At 45.2% G+C, this 22,555-nt stretch overlaps 1 protein-coding gene and 1 long non-coding RNA gene across 9 annotated transcripts in view; one reads left to right on the top strand and one right to left on the bottom strand.

Annotated features, from left to right (window-relative positions):
- Positions 1-6,924: 6,924 nt before the first annotated feature.
- Positions 6,925-20,884, bottom strand: N6AMT1 (N-6 adenine-specific DNA methyltransferase 1). 4 transcript variants are annotated; one of them, XM_065576716.1, is made up of 6 exons: positions 20,252-20,884; positions 17,565-17,651; positions 16,284-16,374; positions 13,169-13,252; positions 11,121-11,262; positions 6,925-8,678 (listed from the first exon to the last, which is right to left on the bottom strand). In XM_065576716.1, exons 1-6 carry the CDS (start codon positions 20,380-20,382, stop codon positions 8,572-8,574), a joined length of 642 nt encoding a protein of 213 aa, XP_065432788.1. In that variant the 5' UTR covers positions 20,383-20,884; the 3' UTR covers positions 6,925-8,571. The 4 variants fall into 4 exon arrangements, with proteins under 4 accessions (XP_065432788.1, XP_065432777.1, XP_065432796.1 ...); XM_065576705.1 differs by having other exon boundaries at positions 20,213-20,835; XM_065576724.1 differs by lacking the exon at positions 20,252-20,884 and adding an exon at positions 19,797-20,039.
- LOC101931248 (uncharacterized) overlaps positions 20,165-22,555 on the top strand; it is a 153,377-nt gene continuing 150,986 nt past the window's right edge. For all 5 annotated transcript variants that reach the window (XR_010594563.1, XR_010594565.1, XR_010594562.1 and 2 more), the window contains exon 1: positions 20,165-20,301. This is a non-coding gene — a long non-coding RNA (uncharacterized LOC101931248). The remainder of the gene's footprint in view (positions 20,302-22,555) is intronic.

The following is a 22,555-nucleotide window of genomic DNA, read 5'->3' as shown; positions in this document are numbered from 1 at the left end:
GCTCTGAAGGCAGCGCTCCGCCAGCAGCAGCGCAAAAGTAAGGGTGGCAATTCCATACCATGCCATCCTTACTTCTGCACTGCTGCTTTCAGAGCTAGGCGGCCAGACAGTGGCAGCTGCTGACTGAGGGCCCAACTCTGCAAGCAGCAGCGCAGAAGTAAGGGTGACAATACCAGACTATGCCATTCTTTCTTCTACGCTGCTGCTGCTGGTGGTGGCTCTGCCTTCAGAGCTGGGCTCCTGGCCAGCAGCTGTCGCTCTCCAGCTGCTTAGCCTTAAAGGCAGCGCTTCCACCAGCAGCAGTAAGGGGAGCAGTACCACAATCTCCCCTACAGTAATCTTGTGACCCCCCCGCCCCCCAACCTCCTTTTTGGGTCAGGACCTCTACTTTTACAACACCATGAAATTTCAGGTTTAAATAGCTGAAATCATGACATTTATGATTTTTAAAGTCCTATGACCTTGAAATTGACCAAAATGGACCGTGAATTTGGTAGGGCCCTACCTATAAACACTAGGCCACATCAAAGCGGTGTTCTATAGGTGATGCAGCATTTATAGGCTCTTCAGAGGGTGAATTATGCCCTGCCTGTTCACAGCTAGCCAACCCTTGCAGTGCCACAGTAAGCAGACAGTAAGGTTAGGTCCTCACCTTGGCCCAGAGAGCTGCAACTCCAACACAGGAAAACTGAGCAGAGGCGATGGAATATATTTGGGAGAGAATCCAAAGATGAGCAATTCACCATCTGGCCAGCTCGGGGGGTAAATGTCAGGGTAGACATGATGCAGTAGGGCTCCTACCCAGCTTCCCTTCTCTCCACTATGAATCAGAGGATTGTCACAATGAGACCCCATCCAATGAGGATTGGGGGGGAGAACAGGGAGACATATCTAGAGGGCGGAAGGTACTAAATAGCTGCAAGTTACCACTACCTCTGTTGTGTAGCAATTCCTGCAAAGCAGACACACAGGGCCAAAAGGGTAAGAAAAAATGTAAATCTTACCCAGGTATTCATCCTCTGATTTCACTATCTCTACTGTGGAAAGAGCGCTCTCAGATTCAGGCTCTGAGAAGGGCTTAGAAAAAAAGCAGCAAAGGTTTTTTTCCCTTGATAAGTTTGACAACACGTGCAGAAAGGTTGCATATGCCATCCAGATCCAACTCTGGAACAAGCACCTGAGGACAAGTCTGAGGACAAATATCTTCTTTCCAAATCACTGCCTGAGCCAGCAATCCTACTGCACCCATCCTTAGAAGATGTGATCAAGGAGGAATAGGAAACCCTTGACAAGGGTAAGCGCATAAGCAGGTATGTACTTAGCTACTATAAGTTGCAAGAACCAAAAACTGCCATCACAGATATACCAACGATCAATGCTGTGCTAGCATCATTAGCAAAAGTATATGATAATCCCATCCAAAAGGGATTTCTTTCCTGAAGATATAAATGATAGATAGGCAGAAGTCAGCCACAGAAGGTATTTCAAGGCTTCTTGGTAGACCTTGGAGTGTCCTAGGCCACTGCCTGTTTTGTAAGAGCCATGCTGTCCTGGCTGTATAACTATAAGGCCAGGGAAGACAAAGGACCATTATGACTTCCAGCTTACTGTTAGAAAAGAACCCTAGATCCAGTCTTTTTGGCAGATGCATCAATGGATGCAATGAGATTCTCAGCCAATGTCATGGCAGCAAGCTTAACAGCTGGGTGCTATATCTGTCTATGCCCATAGATGCACCTTCCAAACAAATCCTGTGCTCATCTAAATTCAGAGACACTGCTGTTTGGGGAAAAATTGGATAACGTAGTAGTAGAAAACACTACCAAAAAGGACCAGTTCCACCCTTCCACTTCCCACATAGTGCCTTGAGAAGGGACAACAAGCCCAGCAACAGACAGAAATTCTCCTGTTTTGTCCATACTCACAAAAATACCAGGGGAAAGACAGCAGTTCACCAGGAAAAAACCCTGGAACTGCAGACCAAGTGCTAGCCACCTCTCAGGTTTTGGTATGACAACGAATGAATGTGCCTCTGCCCAGATCTGAATCTAGGAAGCAGAATTTCCCCACAACTCGGGGGTCTCTATCGAACACAGACAAGTGGGTGATATGAGAGAGGTAGTGTGTTGCAGCTGCTCACTGGAACTAAGGGCCTCACCTCTTTCTTCATCCAATCCCTCATCTCAAGCAACCATCAAATGTGAACTGGCGTGAAGTGAAATCTCACACCTCCTAGCCCTAGGAGCAATGTAAAAGGTACCCTGAGAAGAGAGGTTCTTAAGGCTATACTCCATATACTTCATCATCCAGAAGCATATAGAGCATGGCAGAGGATTTCAGAACTGTCCTGGACCTCAAACATCTCAACAAATAGATGAAGAAAACAAGATTCCAAATGGAAACCCTAACTTTGGCGGAACTTCCTTGCCCCAGAAGACCTAGCAGATGATCTACACATAGCTATATGTACGTGCTATTGCCGTCTACTGAGATTTGCATATGGCACAAACAAATGGAATACTCTGAGATACTTCACTGAGAGGAACAACGAAAAACCAGTAAAATTAGATGGTATAGAGAAAGTCTGTACAACAATTCAAATACCTCCATTCAGTGTTGAGCCGTGATGGGAATGTGGATGCAGATGTTAGGAGCTGCATGAAGAGCATTTGCTGTAAATGGATGGAGCTGATGCAATTTGCTCTGATCAGAATATGCCAAGTAAATGAAATAGCAATGTGTATAAGATCACGATTAGGAGCTCCATGATTAAGGATATGTTTTAGTCACTGGTATTTTTAGTAAAAGTCATGGACAGGTCACGAGCAGTAAACAAAAATTCACAGCCCTTGACCTGTCCATGACATACTATATATCCCTAACTAAAATGTGGGCGGGAGGGACGGGGGTGCTCTGGGGAGGGTGATCTGGGGGCGCTGGGGGGGATGGCGCAGGACCCCCGCTGGTGCTGGAGAGGAGAGGGGTGGACAGCATGTGGCCCAGGACCCCTACTAGTACTGGGGGGAGAGGGTTGGTGGGGCTGCCAGACTCCCTTCCTGGCTCTGCGTGTCCCTGCAGCTCCCACGAGGAGAGAAGGCCGGGGGGGCGCCACACACTGCCCCCGCCATGAGCTCCAGCTCCACATCTCCCCTTGGCCGGGAACCACAGCGAATGGGAGCTGTGGGGGCAGCACTTGTGCGGTGGGTGCAGCACGGAGAGCCCCCTGGCCCATCTACCTAGGAGCTGCAGAGACATGCAGGCCACTTCTGGGGAGCCCCCCGAGGTAAGCACCACCCCGGATCCCAGCCCTGAGCTCCCTCCCACACCCAAACTACCCCAGCAGCCACTGGTGCGGCTGGCCCAGGGGCTGCCTGATCTGCTCAGGCAGCCCCGGAGCCAGCCACACTGGCTGCTGCAGAAGTCATGGAAAGTCACAGAATCCGTGACTGACATGCAGCCTTCTCCATGATGTATGGGTGGGAATGTTGGCCAATGCAGAGAGAAGCAAAAACTACTTCACACTGCCAAAATGAGAATGCTCAGTTGCATGCTGGGTAAAAGGAGAGCTGATAGGCTATGCAATGAAACAGCATGAGGCATGATTCAGATAGCCCCCATCACAGAAAAGCTGAGGGAGTATCAACTGAGATCTCTGGGTAATTTGAGACTAGATCTGAGATATGTTGGCCAGAGAGTACAAGACCACGTAGTCACAGGAGAAAGACCACAAGGAAGACCTAGAAAAACGTGGTTTGAGACGTTGAAGGAGGACAGGAAGGCTGGCATCAGGTTGGAAAACGCACTTGACAAAAGTGCTCGCAAAGAACAAGAGCTGCTGACCCCAATTGATGGGACAAGGTAAAGATGAAAAAGAAGACGACAGACTACTACCAACACAAAACTCTGCCATTTGTCCTTGTCTTTACCAAGGTGCTGGTGGTGGGCATAGCTAGACTTGGGGCACTCACTTGATTCCGTTCCTGGATGACATTTTGATCAAAGCTCTGTCCAAAGTAGCCACTCACAGGACCACAATCCAGACACAGACTGCTTTAAGATCAGTTTCATGATAAACATCAATGAAATACCACAAGGATAGCTCAATTGGGAGTGGACACAGGCACTTCTATAGCAAAAGTCTACCTATCAGTGGACAGATTCCAGAAAATACAGAACTTAACATATACAGTATGTTGATAAGAAACACAAGGTCAGCTATAGCTCAGTATCTGCATATACTGGGCCTGCTGTTTTCACATATAATAATTACTCCTTGGGCAAGATCCCACATCAGGTGTCTCCTGGCAGTATGGAACCATTCACTGGAATGCAGGATCAGGTGTGGGTCCCAAGCCAGGTACTGGACTCCCTCAGATGGTGGGTAATCCCAAGGAACATCTGAAAGAGTTTACTCATGTACCTTCCAGACCCATGGGTACTCATGCCAAATGAGGAGGAGGGATAGCTCAGTGATTTGAGCATTGGCCTGCTAAACCCAGGGTTGTGAGTTCAATCCTTGAGGGGGTCACTTAGGGATCTCGGGCAAAAATCAGTACTTGGTCCTGCTAGTGAAGACAGGGGGCTGGACTTGATGACCTTTTGGGGTCCCTTCCAGTTCTATGAGATGGACTTATAATAATATATGGCAATATACCTATCTGGGACACAGAACAGCACAAGGCACTTGGAGCTCCATAGAAAGGAATCAGAGCATCAATTTCCAGGAGCTCAGAGATGTCAAGCTAGCCCTATAAAGTTTTCAGAGCCACCTCAAGGGCATCTACATTTTGATCTATAGTCAGATGACATTATCACTGTGGCATATCTTAACAACCAAGGGAGAAGTTGGAGCTCAATTCTACTCATATATGCAATGTAGATAATGGAAGGGGCAGAAAAAAAACTTTTCCGTAAGAGCAATATACACAAAGGGACAATTGAACCTGGAGGCAGACTGGCTCAGCAGATGCACAGTCAACAACTCAGAACGTTGTTTCAACCAGGAAAACTTCAATCTGAACTGACAAACGCAGCATCCAAGCAGTTGACCTGTTTCCCAGTTGCAAAAACAGAAAGCTGTTGAAGTACTTCACCAAAGGAAGCAAATGCCAGGTTGCTGGGGATGGATACTCTCTTACAGATGGCTACATAACCTGCTTTACGCATTCCCGCCACTTCCCACTACTTGGAAAGATGATTCAGAATATAAAGTGAGCAGAAGCAATGGTGACAGTTTTAGCTCCACACTGGCCAAGGAGACCATGGTTTTCAGATCTGGTAGACTTGGCATTAGGATCCCCACACTGCATTCATCAGAGAGACCGGATATCCTTCATTACGGTCCTCATCTCTATCCAGATGCAGACAGTTCACAACTGACAGCATGGCTATTGAGAAGGAAACAATCATGTTTGGACTACCCACCAAAGTGATTGCGAGACTCCTCTCCTCCACACAGATTTCAATACTAAAGGCTTACTCCTCCATCTGTACAGGAGGTAGTAGTGTCAGGAAAACAACAAAACCCCCAGGGACCTGATGTCCCAGCTATTCTGGACTTTCTTCAGGACAGCATAGACAAGGGATTCCAGCCCAGCACCATAGCACGCCAGGTGTCAACCATAAGTAGGATCTTACACGCAGTGTCCTTGGGTTCCTTGGCAGACAATCCTCAAGTATCCAGATTTCTCCGAGCAGTCAACTGGCCAGAGCTGCAATCAGACCAATATTTCCTAAATGGGACCGACCACTAGTGCTGAAAGCCCTGACTACTCAACCTTTTGAACCATTGACACTGGTCACACCATTGTACCTATACATCAAAACCTGTATTTGGTTGCTATCATGTCTGAGATGAGCCTCGGAGTTAGCAGCATTATCCATGAATGAACATTGGTGTATGTTCCATGATGATGAGGTGGTGTTCAGGACCCCAGAGCCTTGCTTGCCAAAAGTAAACTTACCTTCCCATGACTCACAGGAGGTTGACCTCCCATCCAAACCCACAGCAGCCTACAGAAAATCTGTGGCATAATTTGGATATTTGCAGAGCACAAAAGATCTATCTTGAGTGCTATGAATCAACAAGATCAGGCCCCTTGTTTGTCTACTTTCACCCAAAGTCCAAAGGGCGACAGGTCTCCAAACTGTCTTTAGCCAGAAGGATCAAGTTATGTATTGTAGAGGCATACAAGGCATCAAGTAAACCTGTTCCTGATGGAATCAAGGCACATTCCACAGGATCTTCATTCGCACAGAGAGACTGTGCTTCCACTGAGGGTATCTGCTGAGCAACAACATAGTCTCCAATTAAAACCTTGATTAGACATTATAAGGTGGCCTCTTTTACTATATGCAGTGATCCAGAAATAATTTGCCATTTTGATCATTAATTTTGGGGGAGGACTTTCTCTCTCTCTCATTCTACTACCTTACCCCTTCCTTTCTTACCCAATAATTTCATTTCTGCTAGTAGTGTCTCCCATTATTATACCCTCTCTGGATGGCTTTGTAACAAAGGGACAAAATTAAATTTTTATATCTACAGTTTGTCGACCACTTAGCCTACTGAACATAGGTTTACTGGCTGGCATTGAAACTGTTGTTACTCATCATTCTATGAGTTTTTATACACATTTGGAATAAATAGTTTGGTGCAAGCTGGAGATGGGAGCTTGATCAGTAAGAGCAGCATTATAGCATTGAACTGCAGGCAGGAGAGGAATAGCCCATACTTCTCAGAATTGTGGGAGACTCCGCTAGCAGAAAGGAAATTATTGACTAGAAAACTTGCTATTCTTGAATATATAATATAAGTAGAGCCCTTTGTTTTCAGTTTTTATTTTATTTAATTTTTCCTGGCAACTAAGTATTACCACAAAAACACAAGCAAGTGAAAAATCAGCGCAAAAAACTATTAATAACTTTTCTGGGTAAATAATGGGGTTTATTGTGGTGGACAGAAAGTCAGGGGAAAAAAGTATTCAGTATATTAATGCTTTGAATTTCGTTCATCAATGTGGTTTGCAGCAGAACTAAAACAGAACTCAAAACACAATGCCACCTGTGAGTTTAAGAAAACAATAAAATTTTTCATTTAAATAAACAGTTTACTGTTGTAGACTTGGAATTATTAGCCTATAAATATTTACTTTTAATAACTGGGCCACAGCATTTGCAGCGCATACCCTCAACTTCATCCTTTTCTCCTGTTTTTGTTTTTTTAAAAACTTTCAAATACTTCCTTGTGTTCTGAAATGTATTCTGATATAGATTTTTTTTCTTCCCATTTTAGTGTGTCAAATCTTTAAACCGTTATCTGCTAACAGCTTGCAATGTGTATGTGGTGGACGTGAGATTCATCAGTACGTTCAGATGCACACAAACTTCAGAGCTTGCGTGTGCCCCTGTTTGTTTATTGTGTGTATCTTCTTGACTAATACATAGCCTTATGTATTTTCCAATAAAGCAAGTTATTTTTTATATATTTGAATGATACAAAAATAGGGTGAAAATCAGAAAAAAAAACGAGTAATACTTTTTGTAAATCCAGGAATTTTTCCGTAAAAATCGGTTTCAACTGAAAATGAAGAAGCTTAAATATAGGGAGATAATCAGACCATACAAGTCTCCATCCCATACATTTTATGGTGCGTTAGTATAAGAATGGTATCATACCATAGTCATATATGGACGTGCTTCATAAAGAACTGTCACTTGTTAGTTTTCTATACTGTGACAGCTAGGCTCTACTGAAAATACTTTTTAACTAAACCTTCCTTTTTATAGTCTAAAAAAAGTCTCTACCCTAAAATAATTTTGTAAAATTGATTAAACTGAATTGAACTGAACTTTTTACATGGTTTATTAACCCATACTATTTAGCTTAAAGACCCTGGATGACATATAGCAGAACTCCATATTGGGTACATCTGTTGGAATATTCATAGCAATAATACAGTAGCAAGATAAGATCAAGAGTGTTCCGACTATGGAAGCAAAATTAGTTTCTATGCACTAGGCTTTTGGTGATTGTGCAACAAATGCAAAATATAAGACTGAGGCCACTAACCTCAAGATCAGTGGCTTCTTATGTACTAGTTTAAACCAGATATCTCTACAGAATAAGTACCATAAGACAAGACAAAGTACTAAAGCAAGAACACTGTTTTGAGAACCCATAATGAATGACAAAGGTTAACAATTATTAAATGTATGATCACATAAAAATATTCCAGTTATAAAACAAAATACATATCAGTGAATTTCCTCATTTTAAAGTGTGACTGTCCATTTTAAAGTTTACATTTCAGCTACAGTTCCACTATGCTACATAGAAAACCAAGTCCAGAAACAACTGCCCCCTCCCTCATTACAGATCACAGTGGGTTGATGGCCAGGTTAAGGGAACAATGAAAGTTTTGCTAATTTTCCTGTAAAGGTCAGGAGACAGGATAATTTTTTTTCAAAATCTGTTGTTCTAGTTCATAGTCACAAAATAGCCTGACCATTGTAACACCATTTGTGTTTAACTTCCACTGCTGAAGATGTTTAAAGATTTAAGAGCAGTCATCAGGACTTGCTGAATTTGAGAATTGTGAGAGTTTCTCTTCCTGCTTGTCTAGAAAGTACTCTAGTACCTCTTAAACCGTATTTCTTCATTGTTTCCAAAATTTCATCTGTAATTAAAAGTGTACAGCATTACAGTTCAGTTTGTGTTAATCACCACCTAAAAAGCCCATTCTGTCTTAAACTAATTTATTTGCTAAAAGCAAATTACAAAACAAAAGGTTACATAGGCTCATAAAATATCCATCATGCTCCTTTAGGTGATTAGAACAATTTTTAAAGCAGTCATCCAACAAAACCAAATGAACTTGGCTTTCTACTAGTGGAAATGTTGGATTTTAATGTCCCTGAAAAATATACTAAGTACTTAATTGAATGGGTAAATAAGTTTAAGATTAAAAAGTGTGCTCAAAGTTTAAGTGCGTGTATGCTTTTAATATTCTATATATTAACACAAAATCCAAAATGAGTTAAGTGCAGTTATACTGAAACTGCAAATTAGTTAGAATCATAGTATAATGATTTAATATTCCTATCTTAACTAACTGCTTCAATTAAAAAAAGTTTCAGCACTGTACTCAGGTTTCAAGTACTTAATAAAAAGGACGAGGAGTACTTGTGGCACCTTAGAGACTAACAAATTTATCTGGACATAAGCTTTCGTGGGCTAAAACCCACTTCATGGGATGCGTGCAGTGGAAAATACAGTAGGAAGATTATATATATATATATATATAAACAGAGAACATGAAAAAATGGGCGTTGCTATACCAGCTATAATGAGACTAATCAATTAAGGTGGGCTATTATCAGCAGGAGAAAAAAAAACTTTTGTAGTGATAATCAGGATGGCCCATTTCAAACAGCTGACAAGAAGGTGTGAGTAACAGTAGGGGAAAAATTGGGGGGGTTTTTTTGGTAAAATTCCTGCAGAGTACAATTGCAAATCTGATATTTGAGCCCTGTCTGAAAATGTTCAAACGTGGGAGTGCCCTGGAGTAATTCTACACTTCAGTGTTTCACTTTAGCAGATGAAACCCATATTTCCCATACTACTTGGGTCAGTGTTGTAATGGACAGTATTTTTTCCTGTATATACTAAGTAAGTAGTGGCTTGAACAAAGAAGGTTTTATGAAAGGTTTTATAAAGGCAGAAGCTCTGATAGAAGGATGTGTATACAGCACACAAATTAATTTGAAAACCCTACAGTAAAAACCGCCAGAAAGGGTAGGATTCACAAGTGGAGCTGTCATGTAAAGTGTCTAAGCACAAATTTAGAACCTCATACCCCGGCTCAGCTGCCACCTAACCTTGTAGTAGCCTAAAGTCCCTAGGCACCTCAGTGTTCACTAGTGAAGTCCCCAAGGTGCCTAAATTTCAGCCAGTGGGCACATACTTAGCTGCCTCAGCCCTGACACCACCAAGCAGCTTGGCACCTAACTCATGCCTAAGTCGGAGCAGGATTCTCAAAGAAAGCATTCCCTCACTTAGCTCGTCTACAGAGCATAATCCAGTACTCATGCTCAGAGGCTGCCATAGAGCACATCTACTTGATTGGGCCCTGCACAAGACACAGTTGAGGAAGAGGCAGTGCTGCCCTTTCCACACACTTTTCTCCCAATAGTTAGAGTACTCACACAGGATGTGGGAAACCTGGGTTCAAATCCCCACTCTGCCTACAGTGGAATAGGGAATTGAATGTGGGTTTCCCACATCAGTCCCTTAACTGTTGGGCAATGGGCTAGTCTGGGGTGGGCTTCTCTCAGTCTCTCCTCCTCTCCTCTCCACTTTGTATAAAATAGTTAACTATTCATTGAAAAAGAGAGAATCTCTAAAGTCCAGTGGTTAGGGCACTCAGCTGGGAAGTGAGACACCCATGTTCAAGTCCCTGCTCCCAATCCAGCAGAGTGGGGATTTGAACCGGTGCCTCCAACATCCTGGGTGATACTCTAACCACTGGATTATTGGGCATGCAAGGAGGCACTACCCTGATTTTTCTTCAAAAAGGGATGACCTGGCTTAGGTACCCAACTCCAGGAGAGGGTTCACTACTATGAATTCCAAGTAGAGGGAGGTGCCTCCATCAAGGCCAGAGTTAGGCACGTAACTCCTTTGAGAGACAGGGCTTAGCCCACACCCCTCTCCTTGTCATTTCCTATTGGCTGGTTTAGCATACTGACTTCTGTGAATCTTTTTTAGGCACCTAAGTCTCACAGTGCATTGTATTGGGAACCTGACTGCCTAACTTGGGATCATGAATCTAACTTAGCAGAAGGGTGCCTAAAAGTTGGGTGCTGCAATGCTCAACCAAGTCCTCCCTGTGAATCTAGCCCAAAGTGCTTCCACACTAATAAATGTTATTAACCAAGTGTGACTTGCTACTGCCACATGCAGGCCATCTCATTTCTCTGAGATATTACTCAATTCAAAGTTTCCCATTCTTGCGTAATAGTGGCAATGTCTGATTAGCTATAGCACCTTAGTCTTGTGCTCATAGTTTTCATGTACGCATTAGTAACATATAGTTTAGCAAACAGAAGGATTCTATTACCTGGGTTGTTCTCTTTAATTGTAACTAAATAGAATAATCCTCCTGTTGAAAGCAGGTCTGGCACTAAAGGAAAAAGCCTATCCATTACTTCTCTGCCATTTTTGCCTCCAGCCCAGGCTGCCTCTATTCCATGGCTTTCTACCTAGGAGAAATTAAAGGAAGATGAATTTTTTTACTAATGGTTTACATACGACTATAGAGTGCTATATATGTTCATGACACTTTAGGAAGAGCATCACCACAGTCCCTATCCTAAGCAGCTTATTTAATTAAAATAATTTCAATCGTAGAATTGCTACATGGCAGTTTAGTTCATGCAGCACACAAGTCAAATTTCAGACTTATCCTCCAAATAGATGAGCTCTGTTTGGATTTAAAGAAGGTCTTTGTTGACGCTGTTTGGAAATGTTTTGTAACATTCATAGATTATCATAGATTATAGGACTGGAAGGGACCTCGAGAGGTCATTCAAAGCATATACTTTCCTCTAGATACATACGGAAAGTATTCACATAAATTCCACCAAGGCTATGTCTACATTGCAATAAAACACTTGCGGCTGGCCCACGTCCGCTGGCTTGGGCTCGGGGGGCTCAGGATGCAGGGCTATAAAACTGCAGTGTAGATGTTTGGATTCAGGCGGGAGCCTGGGCTCTTGGAACCTCCCCCTTCTCGGCTTTATCCACTCCACTTTACAGCCTGGCAGCTTGAGCCCTGCGACCCAAGTCAGCTGACATGGGCCACCTGTTCATGTTTTACTGCAGTGTAGACATGCCTCGAGAGTCCTGAAGAATACAAATGAAAGACAAAAATTAGAGCAGCCCAGAAAAAGGAATTTCTGTCCCATAGAAAATGTTGAGGTTTTGGAAAAATTTAGTCCCAATTTTGGACAAAAAAGTAAACAGCTCAAGATTTTTCACAAGCCAGAAATTCTGAAAAATTCCATTTTGGGAGAACTAAAACAGAATTTTTCAGCTTGCCAACTGCCCATCTGGATGGCTCTGGTCAATTTCTGTTTCTCCCTGCAGGCAGAAAGAGCCTTTGGGCAGGCTGCCATAGGAGGGGAGAGCCAAGACACTCATCCCTGAAAATTCTGATTTTGTGAAAAAGGCATTTTCCACCAGAAAACCATTCCAATGGGAAATATCTGACAGATCTAAAGGAAAATCTCTTAGGGCTTGTCTACATGCAGATAATCAGGAAAGCTAAGGCAAATCAACTAAAGGTGTAAAGTCAATGCACATAATTTAAAGCATGATTAAACCTCTAAGTGGATCTCTCATACAGGAATGAAGTGGAATTAGTTCATTGTAACTTTGTCTACACTAGCAATTTATGTCAGTATAACTACATCGTTCAAGGGTCGTGGAAAATCCACACACCTGAGCGATGTAGTTATACTGACCTAACCCCCGGGATAGACAGCATTATGTCGATGGGAGTGCTTCTCCTGTTGACATAGCTACCGCCTCTTGGGGTACCTATGCCAATGGGAGAAGCCCTCCTATTGGTGTAGGTAGCATCTTCACTGAAGTGCTACAGCAGTGCACCTGCATCAGTGCAGCTACCCCACTGCAGTATCTTAAGTGTAGACAAACCCTTAATCAAAGGTAGAGAACTAAAACCACTTTACTCCTGAATAAGAGCATTAACATGGGGGATTAAGCATTCTTTAATTTATGCGCCCTGACTTCATACCTTTAGTGATTCCTAAGTATCCCTGTGTAGACATGGATTTACAGAATTGCCCCGGCAAGGATGGAGCAATATTTTGTGGAACAGTGGTCACTAGTGTCCTTTATCTCTTATGCAGAAAGTGCAGTAAGGTGAGTGATTCATATTTACTGCAAACAGTTCTGTTATCACCATTGGCTTCACATGACCCCTCACTACTTTTTCAAAGAACTGCAATTCAGGACACAGTAGTCTGACAACTGGACATTACCAACCAATTTATCATATCAGAAATTAATAATTTTTCATATCCACTGAGCTGCATACTTTTTTTTTTTTTTAAGTGCATCTCCTCAAATCTCAGTGATCCCTACCTCTTCAGAAGGGGTTACCACATACGGTGGATTAAATAGTAGTAGATCAACTTTCCCACTTAATCTTGGTAACAATCCCGTGACCTAGAGATGAAATTGAGGTAGGAAACAAGTTAGTTTTACTTAGGCAGTTCTTTTATTAGCTACATTTTTTATTTACAGCAGGAACGCACATTTCCACTTCTCATTATACAATAGGTATTGAGAGACTGCAGATTTGTCATATATGGGACTAAAATGAGAGATTAAGCTTTGAATATAATCAATCATTATCAAGACAGGAAGAAAATTAATAGGTTTACAAACTATCTCACTATTGAGATATAAAGAACAGGAGTACTTGTGGCACCTTAGAGACTAACAAATTTATTTGAGCATAAGCTTTCGTGAGTTTTGCTCAAATAAATTTCTTAGTCTCTAAGGTGCCACCAGTACTCCTGTTCTTTTTGCGGATACAGACTAACACAGCTGCTACTATTGAGATATAGAAAGTGTCCTGTACTTAGCTATGGAAACCTGACTTATTTAAAATGACGTAAGCCAAAACAGACTGTTAACTAAGATACTTCTTTGTTATTTTCTGTATGACAGGAGTACAAGGTAAACATTTAGTAAAACACAAATCTGTGCAATTTCCCATAAATTTAGCCAGCCAACCAAAAGATGACCATGTTGCCACCATCTATTTTTCTTATCTTTTTAGTTACCAAAACCAAAAGTCAATAATGGACAATATGAAAAAGTACATTTCAAGGACCCTTACTAAGCAAAATGTTTTAAATACATGCTAATTACAGATGCTTTATTTGGGAATCATAGAATATCAGAGTTGGAAGGGACCTTAGGAGATCTAGTCCAACCCCCTGCTCAAAGCAGGACCAATCTCCAGACCGATTTTTACCCCAGTTCCCTAAATGGCCCCCTCAGGGATTGAACGCACAACCCTGGGTTTAGTAGACCAATACTCAAACCACTGAGCTATCCCTCAGTAGATAATAATAAAAACGTCCTGATTGTGAGATAATAATCCGTTTCATAAGTGGGTAAATTACAAGGTTGAGTAACTTATCTCAATAAGGGAACTAGATTATTTCTCTATCAAATCAAGCATCCCTTCCTCTAGGATGACTATACCGCAAGTGATTCCTCATAGGAAGGGTTAGATTATTTCATGTTTTTATAAACTAAAATAAGTAGAGTTGGGACCATTCCTGTTTCACCTTCCATTCACAGCAATGCATTAAATTGTCCTCTTTGGTTCTGAATAGCTCAGCCTCTATGCCTGGTCCAAGTGCACTAAACCTGTCTTCAGTGTGCAAGGGCAGCCCACAGAATGGGACAAGTAAAAATATAAGTTTATTGCAAAAAAATACACAACAGGGTCCCAAAACATGAACTAGAGATACAGAATAGTAAGAGGATGAAAGAAAAACCTATACTAATTAAAAGAGCTAGCTTACAGATTCATATCCATCCCAGTTCAGAAGTGATTAAAAGTTTATCATCTGTTAGCTATCCATCAACTACTTCATATAGGTCTCTCAGTACGGTCCAATTCCCAAATGAAGAAGTGTTCATTTATTTCAGCTGTTTCTAATTATTGGCAATCTGTCACCTTTCATTAAATTTAAATTCTCAAGATTTTTTACAAATTAAAAGAGCTTACTGAGGAAAAGATGAAAATTTAGTTTCCCATAAGGCACCGCTTGGAAGTTTGTTTTTTAAATCATTAGCAAACAGAATTATAACAATAAAACATTTAGACTTGTGCATTGACAGAGCATTACTGTCATGGGTACAACATTAATAAGAAAACTCCAGGTGTTCACAGTTTCAAATCCATTCCGATTATATAGTATTTGCTCTATATTTGTACTGATTTAGAGTCTCATTTGAAGTATATTTTCTTTTCAGATTCAGTTTGATCCCTTATCAGCTGTTTTGTCCCCCTCTTTTCATCAGCCTATTTGTTTTTTTTTTTTTTTTTTGCATGAGTTTTTGAGAGAACAGTGGGTGCCGTGATTAGTTTTTACTTAGCTTTCTGTAAGCTTGCAACAGAGTCTAAGCTACTGCCATCCATCAGAGTACTTTACAAATTTAATAAAACAAATACTTATATATTGTGGCATAAAGGACTGTTGTACCTTACTAACATATGGCAGTAAATTGCACCTGAGTGCGCTGGGTTCTTAGGCTGGCTGGCTGGAAGGATTGTTGTCCCTATTTGGGCCCCCTTTGCAACAGGGTGGCAGAGTGGGAAGGAAGGGGAAATTTACCAGGACAGAGCAGGGAACAACAGGAAGTGGCTGGACCAGGTTAGAAGGGGGACACTGTCCTTTCATGTGCCTGGGGGCAACTATACCCTGAACAGTTCCAGAGAAACATACTCTCACTGCAATCAGGCTGGCAACACCCACCCTCCCAGTGATGGGATCCAAGTAAGACTTAGTTTCTTCATGATCTGCTGTGAGCATGACTCTACTCAACTTCTTCTTCTGGAGCTGGAAAGGAATTTTCTCCTCACCACCAGATTGGACGAGGTGGGGCAGGTTTCTTCATCTTCTCCACAGCAGATAAGGGACCCAGTGGGGTAGGCGAGGAAGTTAAGTCAAAATGTCACCACTTAGTAACAGATGTGCCCAGTGCTCGTTACAGAGGGAATACGGTTCTCGGATTAAATGGATTTGGAAGTGGATTTAGAGGAAAGCATCCCATAAGGTAGCTGGGGAAGGAAGGCTGGGGCTCCTAACATGAGCTAATCCATTCCCTGTTTTCCACCCCCCCCCTTAACCTCTCATATGAGGGGAGGGTAGTGGGATCCCAGCAACAGGCTAGCTAGGACCAGGTTGAGAAAGGGGGAGGGCTGACAGCAGCCCTCTGAGTAGGAGGAAACAATTAAGGAAATAATGATGACCTGCTGTACAATTTATTGTTGGGTAATCCCAGATATGTTAACTCAAGAAAACTGTGGCCTAATTAAAACACATCCATTGCCCCTTGTCTTTCTTTCAGCGTGAAGGGACAGTATCTGAACGATTACAGGCAAACCTCCCACTGTACATTGTAAGAATTGCAAAATTATCAGAAGGTCCAGTTATAGGAACTTGTATCTTACCAAGTCAGTAATTACTGGGTGAATGTGAACTTTGTTAAGTACAGCTGTCTCCAAGGTACAAGAAGCTGCTATAGGGTTGATATCTGTACATCTGAAAGCAAAACATTAATGTCACATCAACATTACAAGATATAATTAAAAAATGAACGTAAGAATGTGAATGCTATTATGTGGTGTGACGTCAAGTCTTGTGTATGAATGAATGTGATTCCCCTGCTCACGCACACATACTCACGCTAGCTCTCATCCAGTTAGCACAAGTATAAATAGCAGCATAACTGCGGTAGCAGCAGCAGAGGTATGGCTGACCTATGCTGAATACATACCCACTGTTTTCACCCCTATCTTGCAGTGTACACATAGCCTTACTAAATAATCATCCAAGCTTTGAAAAGAACATACAATTCTTGTTACTCATACTGTGACTATAACACGTATGAAATTTCATACAATAACACTATGCTAAGAAAACTTTAAGGTTGCCTAAGTACTCAAAAGTTAAGGAAATGCTAAAGTTAAGGTTGCATGCTCAGACATAACTATAACTTTGTCCTCATCTGTGGATGCATTACAATTGTCTTGAATTAAATTATCACATACTATTTCTCAAGCAATGCAACATACTATAATATCAAAGTTTTCTACATTTTGTGCTCAGATAACTCATAGAAGGCCAAGAGAATTTTACCAGACTTTTAAACAAAATTTGGGCTCAGAACAGACATTAGAAATTCAGCCTAAAATGATTTTGTCTGTGAAAACAAGTGTTTATAAATGAGACTGCCTTTCCAACTATGGCACTGCATAACAGTTACTCAGTGAGGCCCAGCACTGCAAACTCTTGTGCTAATGTTACACATGTGAGTATTTTCACTCAGCTCAACAGAACAACTCACATGAGTAAAGTTAGACAAGTGTTTGCAGGATCAAGTTATGAGTAAACACGGTAGAGACAGATGACTACAGATTGAGCTCAAGCTGGGAAGAAGGAATTTCAGAACTCTAGTCCTGGCTCTACTACCAAACCAATAGGTGGTCTTGAGCAAGTAATTTAGGGCCAGATTTTCTAAGCTATTTAGGGGTCTAACCTCTCACTGAAATCAATGAGGGATAGGAATCTAAATATCTTTAGAAATCCATTTGTAAACTGGAGATAATACTTCTCTACGTAGTTGGTGACTGTAAAACATTTTGAAATGAAAAGCACTATATATTGTAAGAGCAAAGTATTCTTATATTATTAGCTGCAACAATCTAAAAAAATGGTAGTATAATACTTACATGTACAATGCACTGGGTCCAACAATGGAAGCCAGAAATGTTGAAACCACACCTGATCCAGCTCCTACTTCAAGGGAGATCTCAACTCTAAATTTAAATAAAAATAATTAGTACAAAGTGATTAAAATACCCGCTTCACAAGAGTATCTAGGACGGACATATGCAGGCCTGAATCAGGCAACGCTGTCAAACCTGCAGCCACTGGAGACCCCACTAATAATGAAGTTTACTGGTCATACTGCCCTCAAGATCAAGATAAGTGGTGTGCCATATGATCTGCGTTGTGCTGACTGACAGCTCTCTGGTGAGAACTTGTGTCCCCTGAGGAATCAAAATATTTCCTATTTATCACAGCCCCCGCTGGGGCACATTGTAGGTTTCCTTCCCTCTGTTAACAGGACGCATCCATTGCCAACACAAAAACAACAGTTCTAGACACATCTCCACCTCCTCCACCAAGCAGCCATGGCATAAGAGTTTGGAGCAGGTCACACTGAAACTGGGATCCCAAGGATATGTCTACACAATGCACTTGTTGACAAGCTTGCACTAGCAGGGCTCAAGTGAGCACTGTAAAAATAGCAGTGTGGATTTTGTGGTTCCAGTGGAGACTCAAGCTAGCCACCCAAGCTCAGATCTAGGGGATCAGGTGGGCTTGAGAGCAGAAGCTGCTGCCCAAGGTGCAATGTCCATGTTATTTTTAGTGCACTAGCTCAAGCTCCACTAGCCTGAGTCCAGAGGCTCACTCCCAGCTGCACTGTAGACATATCCCAGTGACTATTCTAAAGGGTCCACATTTGTTTGAGCTGGCTCTGGACATGTATAAATAATAGAAATTTCAAGACAAACAACAAGATTATTTCATTGTATGGATCCCATTCAACTTAAATTATACTTGCAATGCACTTTACTTTGAGATATTTTGAGTATGAAAAGCAGCAACACAGAACCAAGTTCTAGCCGATTCTATATTCCAATAAATTAAAAACATTCCACTCCTCACAGAGTAAAACTGGTTTAATGATGTTTGGGGCACATCATTCCTGGAAAAACTGACCATCACGCCAAAGACTAAATTACCACACAGTAATTTGAAACCTGGCAGATGTTTACATTATTTACTGAAACTACTTGGAGCTATGAGCAGGGTGACCACCCATCCCAAATTGAGCGGGACAGTCCCCAAATGTAAATTTCAAGTCCCAGTGCCAGGCTAAATTACTCCAGGACAACATTTATCCTGGGTTCCCTGTGACATCATTCTATGCCTGCCCAGGGCTCAGGGGCAGCACCAGCCTCTTTCCAGTATGTATCAGAGTAGCAGCCGTCTTAGTCTGTATCCGCAAAAAGAAGAACAGGAGTACTTGTGGCACCTTAGAGACTAACAAATTTATTAGAGCATAAGCTTTCGTGGACTATATGCATATGCATCCGAAGAAGTGGGCTGTAGTCCACGAAAGCTTATGCTCTAATAAATTTGTTAGTCTCTAAGGTGCCACAAGTACTCCTGTTCTTCTTTTTCCAGTATGTATGTGTGTGTGTGTGTCTCTCTCTCTCTTAGGGTGACCAGACAGCAAGTGTGAAAAATCGGGACAGGGGGTGGGGGGTAATAGGAGCCTATATAAGAAAAAGACCCAAAAATTGGGACTGTCCCTATAAAATCGGGACATCTGGTCACCCTAGTCTCTCTCTCAAGTAGGCCTTAGTCCCCCCACTCACAACACCCCACCCCCTGCTCCTCCTCTTCCCCCTGAGGCCCTGGCCAGGCTATAGTAAGAGCTATCCTGGAAGCCTGGTCTGCTGTGGGGAGCCCTGGACCCTCCACCTGCCCTTGGTAGTGCGCCACAGTGGGGGCAGGGACACAGGCCAAGGACTGCTTTTGGGTACCCCAGCCCCCACCGAGGACAGGTGGAGGATCCAGGGCGCCCCACCACAGCCCAGGCTCCCTGGAGGGCTCTTACCAGCACTGGGCTTTGGCATGGCCGGGAAAGGGGGGGTCTCAGGAGAAGAGGAGGCTCAGGGCTCCTGCGTGTGTCCCAGTTTTGCATTTTGAAAAGGCGGGTCACCCTAACGGGGACAATCCGCTCCCCTTCTTTTCCTTCCACTGCAGCAGACCGAGCTGTGGATAAACCAATCTCCACTCCAGCTGGCCGTTGTGTGGCTTATGATGAAAATGGCTCAGTAGACTGTGACCCTTGCCTCTAGAGAGAGAAGGGCTCTGTGGAAGGTCACCGTGAGCCTCTGAGGCCAGCACGACTCTGCCGCGGCACCCACTGGCACTGCGGCTCCACAGCCCCTGGGGTCCTTCTGGGATTCTTCATCCGAGGCTCACACAGCGCCGCGCGCACCGCCCAGCACGTGGGACGTCTCCGGCCAGGGCACGCGCAGGGGTCGATGGCACAGGCGCTGAGGGCGGATGGGAGCGAGGCAGAGGCGGAGGGTGAAATCCCGGCTCTGTTGAAGCCGGTGGGAGTTTTGCTGTCGCCCGCGCCAGGACTGTACCAACGGAGAGCCAGTCAACAGCCCCGCCCCCACCCCAAAGACCCCGCCCCCAGCAGCCACCGCCTGTCCCCGCCCCCTGCACGTGCTCACGGCGCCCCCTGACTCCTCCCACCCCCCACCAGCGGCTGCTCCCATTGGCTGCTGACCGGCCTCTCGATGGTTCTTGCCCTCCCCTCAGCTCGCACCCTGCGTCTCTGATCTGGGCCGCGTCCCGCTCCAGCGCGTCCAGCAGCAGGTAGGTGTCCTCGGCCGGCTCGTACACGTCGCTGAAGGGCCCGTGCGAGCCCACGTGCTGGTGCCGCGGGGTGGGGATCATGGTCCAGGACCGCCCCCTTCCTTCCGCGAGAGAGTGCGCATGTGTGGAGTCTCCACCGACTCACGGTGCCGCGAGGGGAGAAGGACACACGCATACGCAGACTGCTGCGCACGCGCAGCTGCCGTCGCGAGGACCAGCCTCGGCCCCCCTCTCGTCCTCCAGCATCCGGCGAATCGGCGGTCGACTGAGGTTCTTTAGGGGCGAGCGCAGAGCAATGGATCCCGCCTTGTTCTGTTGGAATGCTCGGGCTGCGCTGCGCGGGGCCGCGGGCTCGGCGCCAGCAGGGACTTGCCATTAGGCTTCCGGGCGGCGCGTTACATTGGGACCTGCCCCAGAGACCCCGTTAACCCGGCCGGGCGGTTCACTGGCTGCCAGAGCAGAAATGCCGAATGTCTTTGTTCAAAGTCTTCGCTAGCTTCCTTTCTCCCCCAATCTCTTCTGAAAACTGCTCCCCTCACCCCTTGTCTGTGCTGCCCTGTGTCACTCACCTTTCATAGACTCCTAGACTATCAGGGTTGGAAGGGACCTCAGGAGGTCATCTAGTCCAACCCCCTGCTCAAAGCAGGACCAATTCCCAACTAAATCATCCCAGCCAGGGTTTGATCAAGCCTGACCTTAAAAACCTATAAGGAAGTAGATTCCACCACCTCCCTAGGTAACCCATTCCAGTGCTTCACCACCCTCCTAGTGAAAAAGATTTTCCTAATATCCAACCTAAACCTCCCCACTGCAACTTGAGACCATTACTCCTTGTTCTGTCATCTGGTACCACTGAGAACAGTCTAGAGACATCCTCTTTGGAACCCCCTTTCATAGGGTGACCAGATCACCCAAGACAAATATCGGGACGCGGGGGGGGGGGGGGGGGACGCAGGGAGGCGTGGCGGGGGGGGGGGGGGGGGGCAAAAAAAAAAACCACCTTCCTCCACAAGCGCTGGAGGGAGGCCCGAGAGACTCAGGGGAAGCGTGGGGCCGGGGTGAGTAACAGTCCGGCCTGGTCCCTTGCAGGCAGGACTCAGTTGGGTGGTAGGGCGAGGAGGGGGGCGGCCCAGGGGGCGGCTGTTCTCACCCCCGGCCAGCGGGACTCTGGAGCAGCCGCTGCTGCAGCTCCCACTGCCGCGGGGGCAGGAAGCGGCCATGGCGCTCCGCGGCTGCAGCTCTGGCGCCCCCGAACCCCCCGAGCCGGGGCCTGCTGCGGGGACCCAGCAGCGCGTACACTGCGCCCAGCCCCTGGCCAGGTGCGTCTGGGCTGCTGCCCAGCTGGTGCTATCCCGCGGCGGCCCCGGAGTGGGGGCAGCAGGCCCCAGCCCCCCCGTCCCGCAGGGGAACGAACGGGGCTGGGTGGCCGATGCCTCCACCCCGGGATAGCACCAGCTGGGCAGCAGCCCAGACGTGACTGGCCAGGGGCTGGGCCCAGCGTACGCGCTGCTGGGTCCCCGCAGCAGGCCCCGGCTCGGGGGGTTCGGAGGCGCCGCAGCCGCGGAGCGCCATGGCCGCTTCCTCCCCTGCGGCAGTGGGAGCTGCAGCAGCGGCTGCTCCTGAGTCCTGCTGCCCAGGGGGGGAACAACAACAGCCGCCGCCTGGCCCCGCGGGCCGCCCCCCTCCTCTCCCAACCACCCAACTGAGTCCTGCCTGCTCGGGGCCAGGCCGGACTGTTACTCACCCCGGCCCCGCGCTTCCCCTGCATCTCCCGGGCCTCCCTCCAGCGCTTGTGGAGGGAGGGGGAATGGTGAGCCCGGGGAAGAGGCGGGGATTCGGGGAGGGAGCCAATCGGGGGAGGAGGGGGCGGGGGCGGGGGGGGGGGTGCGAGCACTTCCGGGCTCTAGGCTCCGGGGCATTTCCTTGTTTGTCCAGTGTCCCGACCGCATGTCGGTCGGGACGCGGGACAAACAAGGAAATATCAGGACAGTCCCGATAAAATCGGGACGTCTGGTCACCCTACCCTTTCAGGTAGTTGAAAGCACCTATCAAATCCCCCTTTCATTCTTCTGCAGACTAAACAATCCCAGTTCCCTCAGCCTCTCCTCATAAGTCATGTGCTCCAGACCCCTAATCATTTTTGTTGCCCTCTGCTGGACTCTTTCCAGTTTTTCCACATCCTTCTTGTAGTGCCCAAAACTGGACACAATACTCCAGATGAGGCCTCACCAAAGTGAAATAGAGGGGAATGATC

This window comes from Chrysemys picta, chromosome 1 (assembly GCF_011386835.1).
Source record: "Chrysemys picta bellii isolate R12L10 chromosome 1, ASM1138683v2, whole genome shotgun sequence".
Lineage (NCBI taxonomy): Eukaryota > Metazoa > Chordata > Testudines > Emydidae > Chrysemys > Chrysemys picta.
This window is presented reverse-complemented; position numbering and strand designations above follow the sequence as displayed.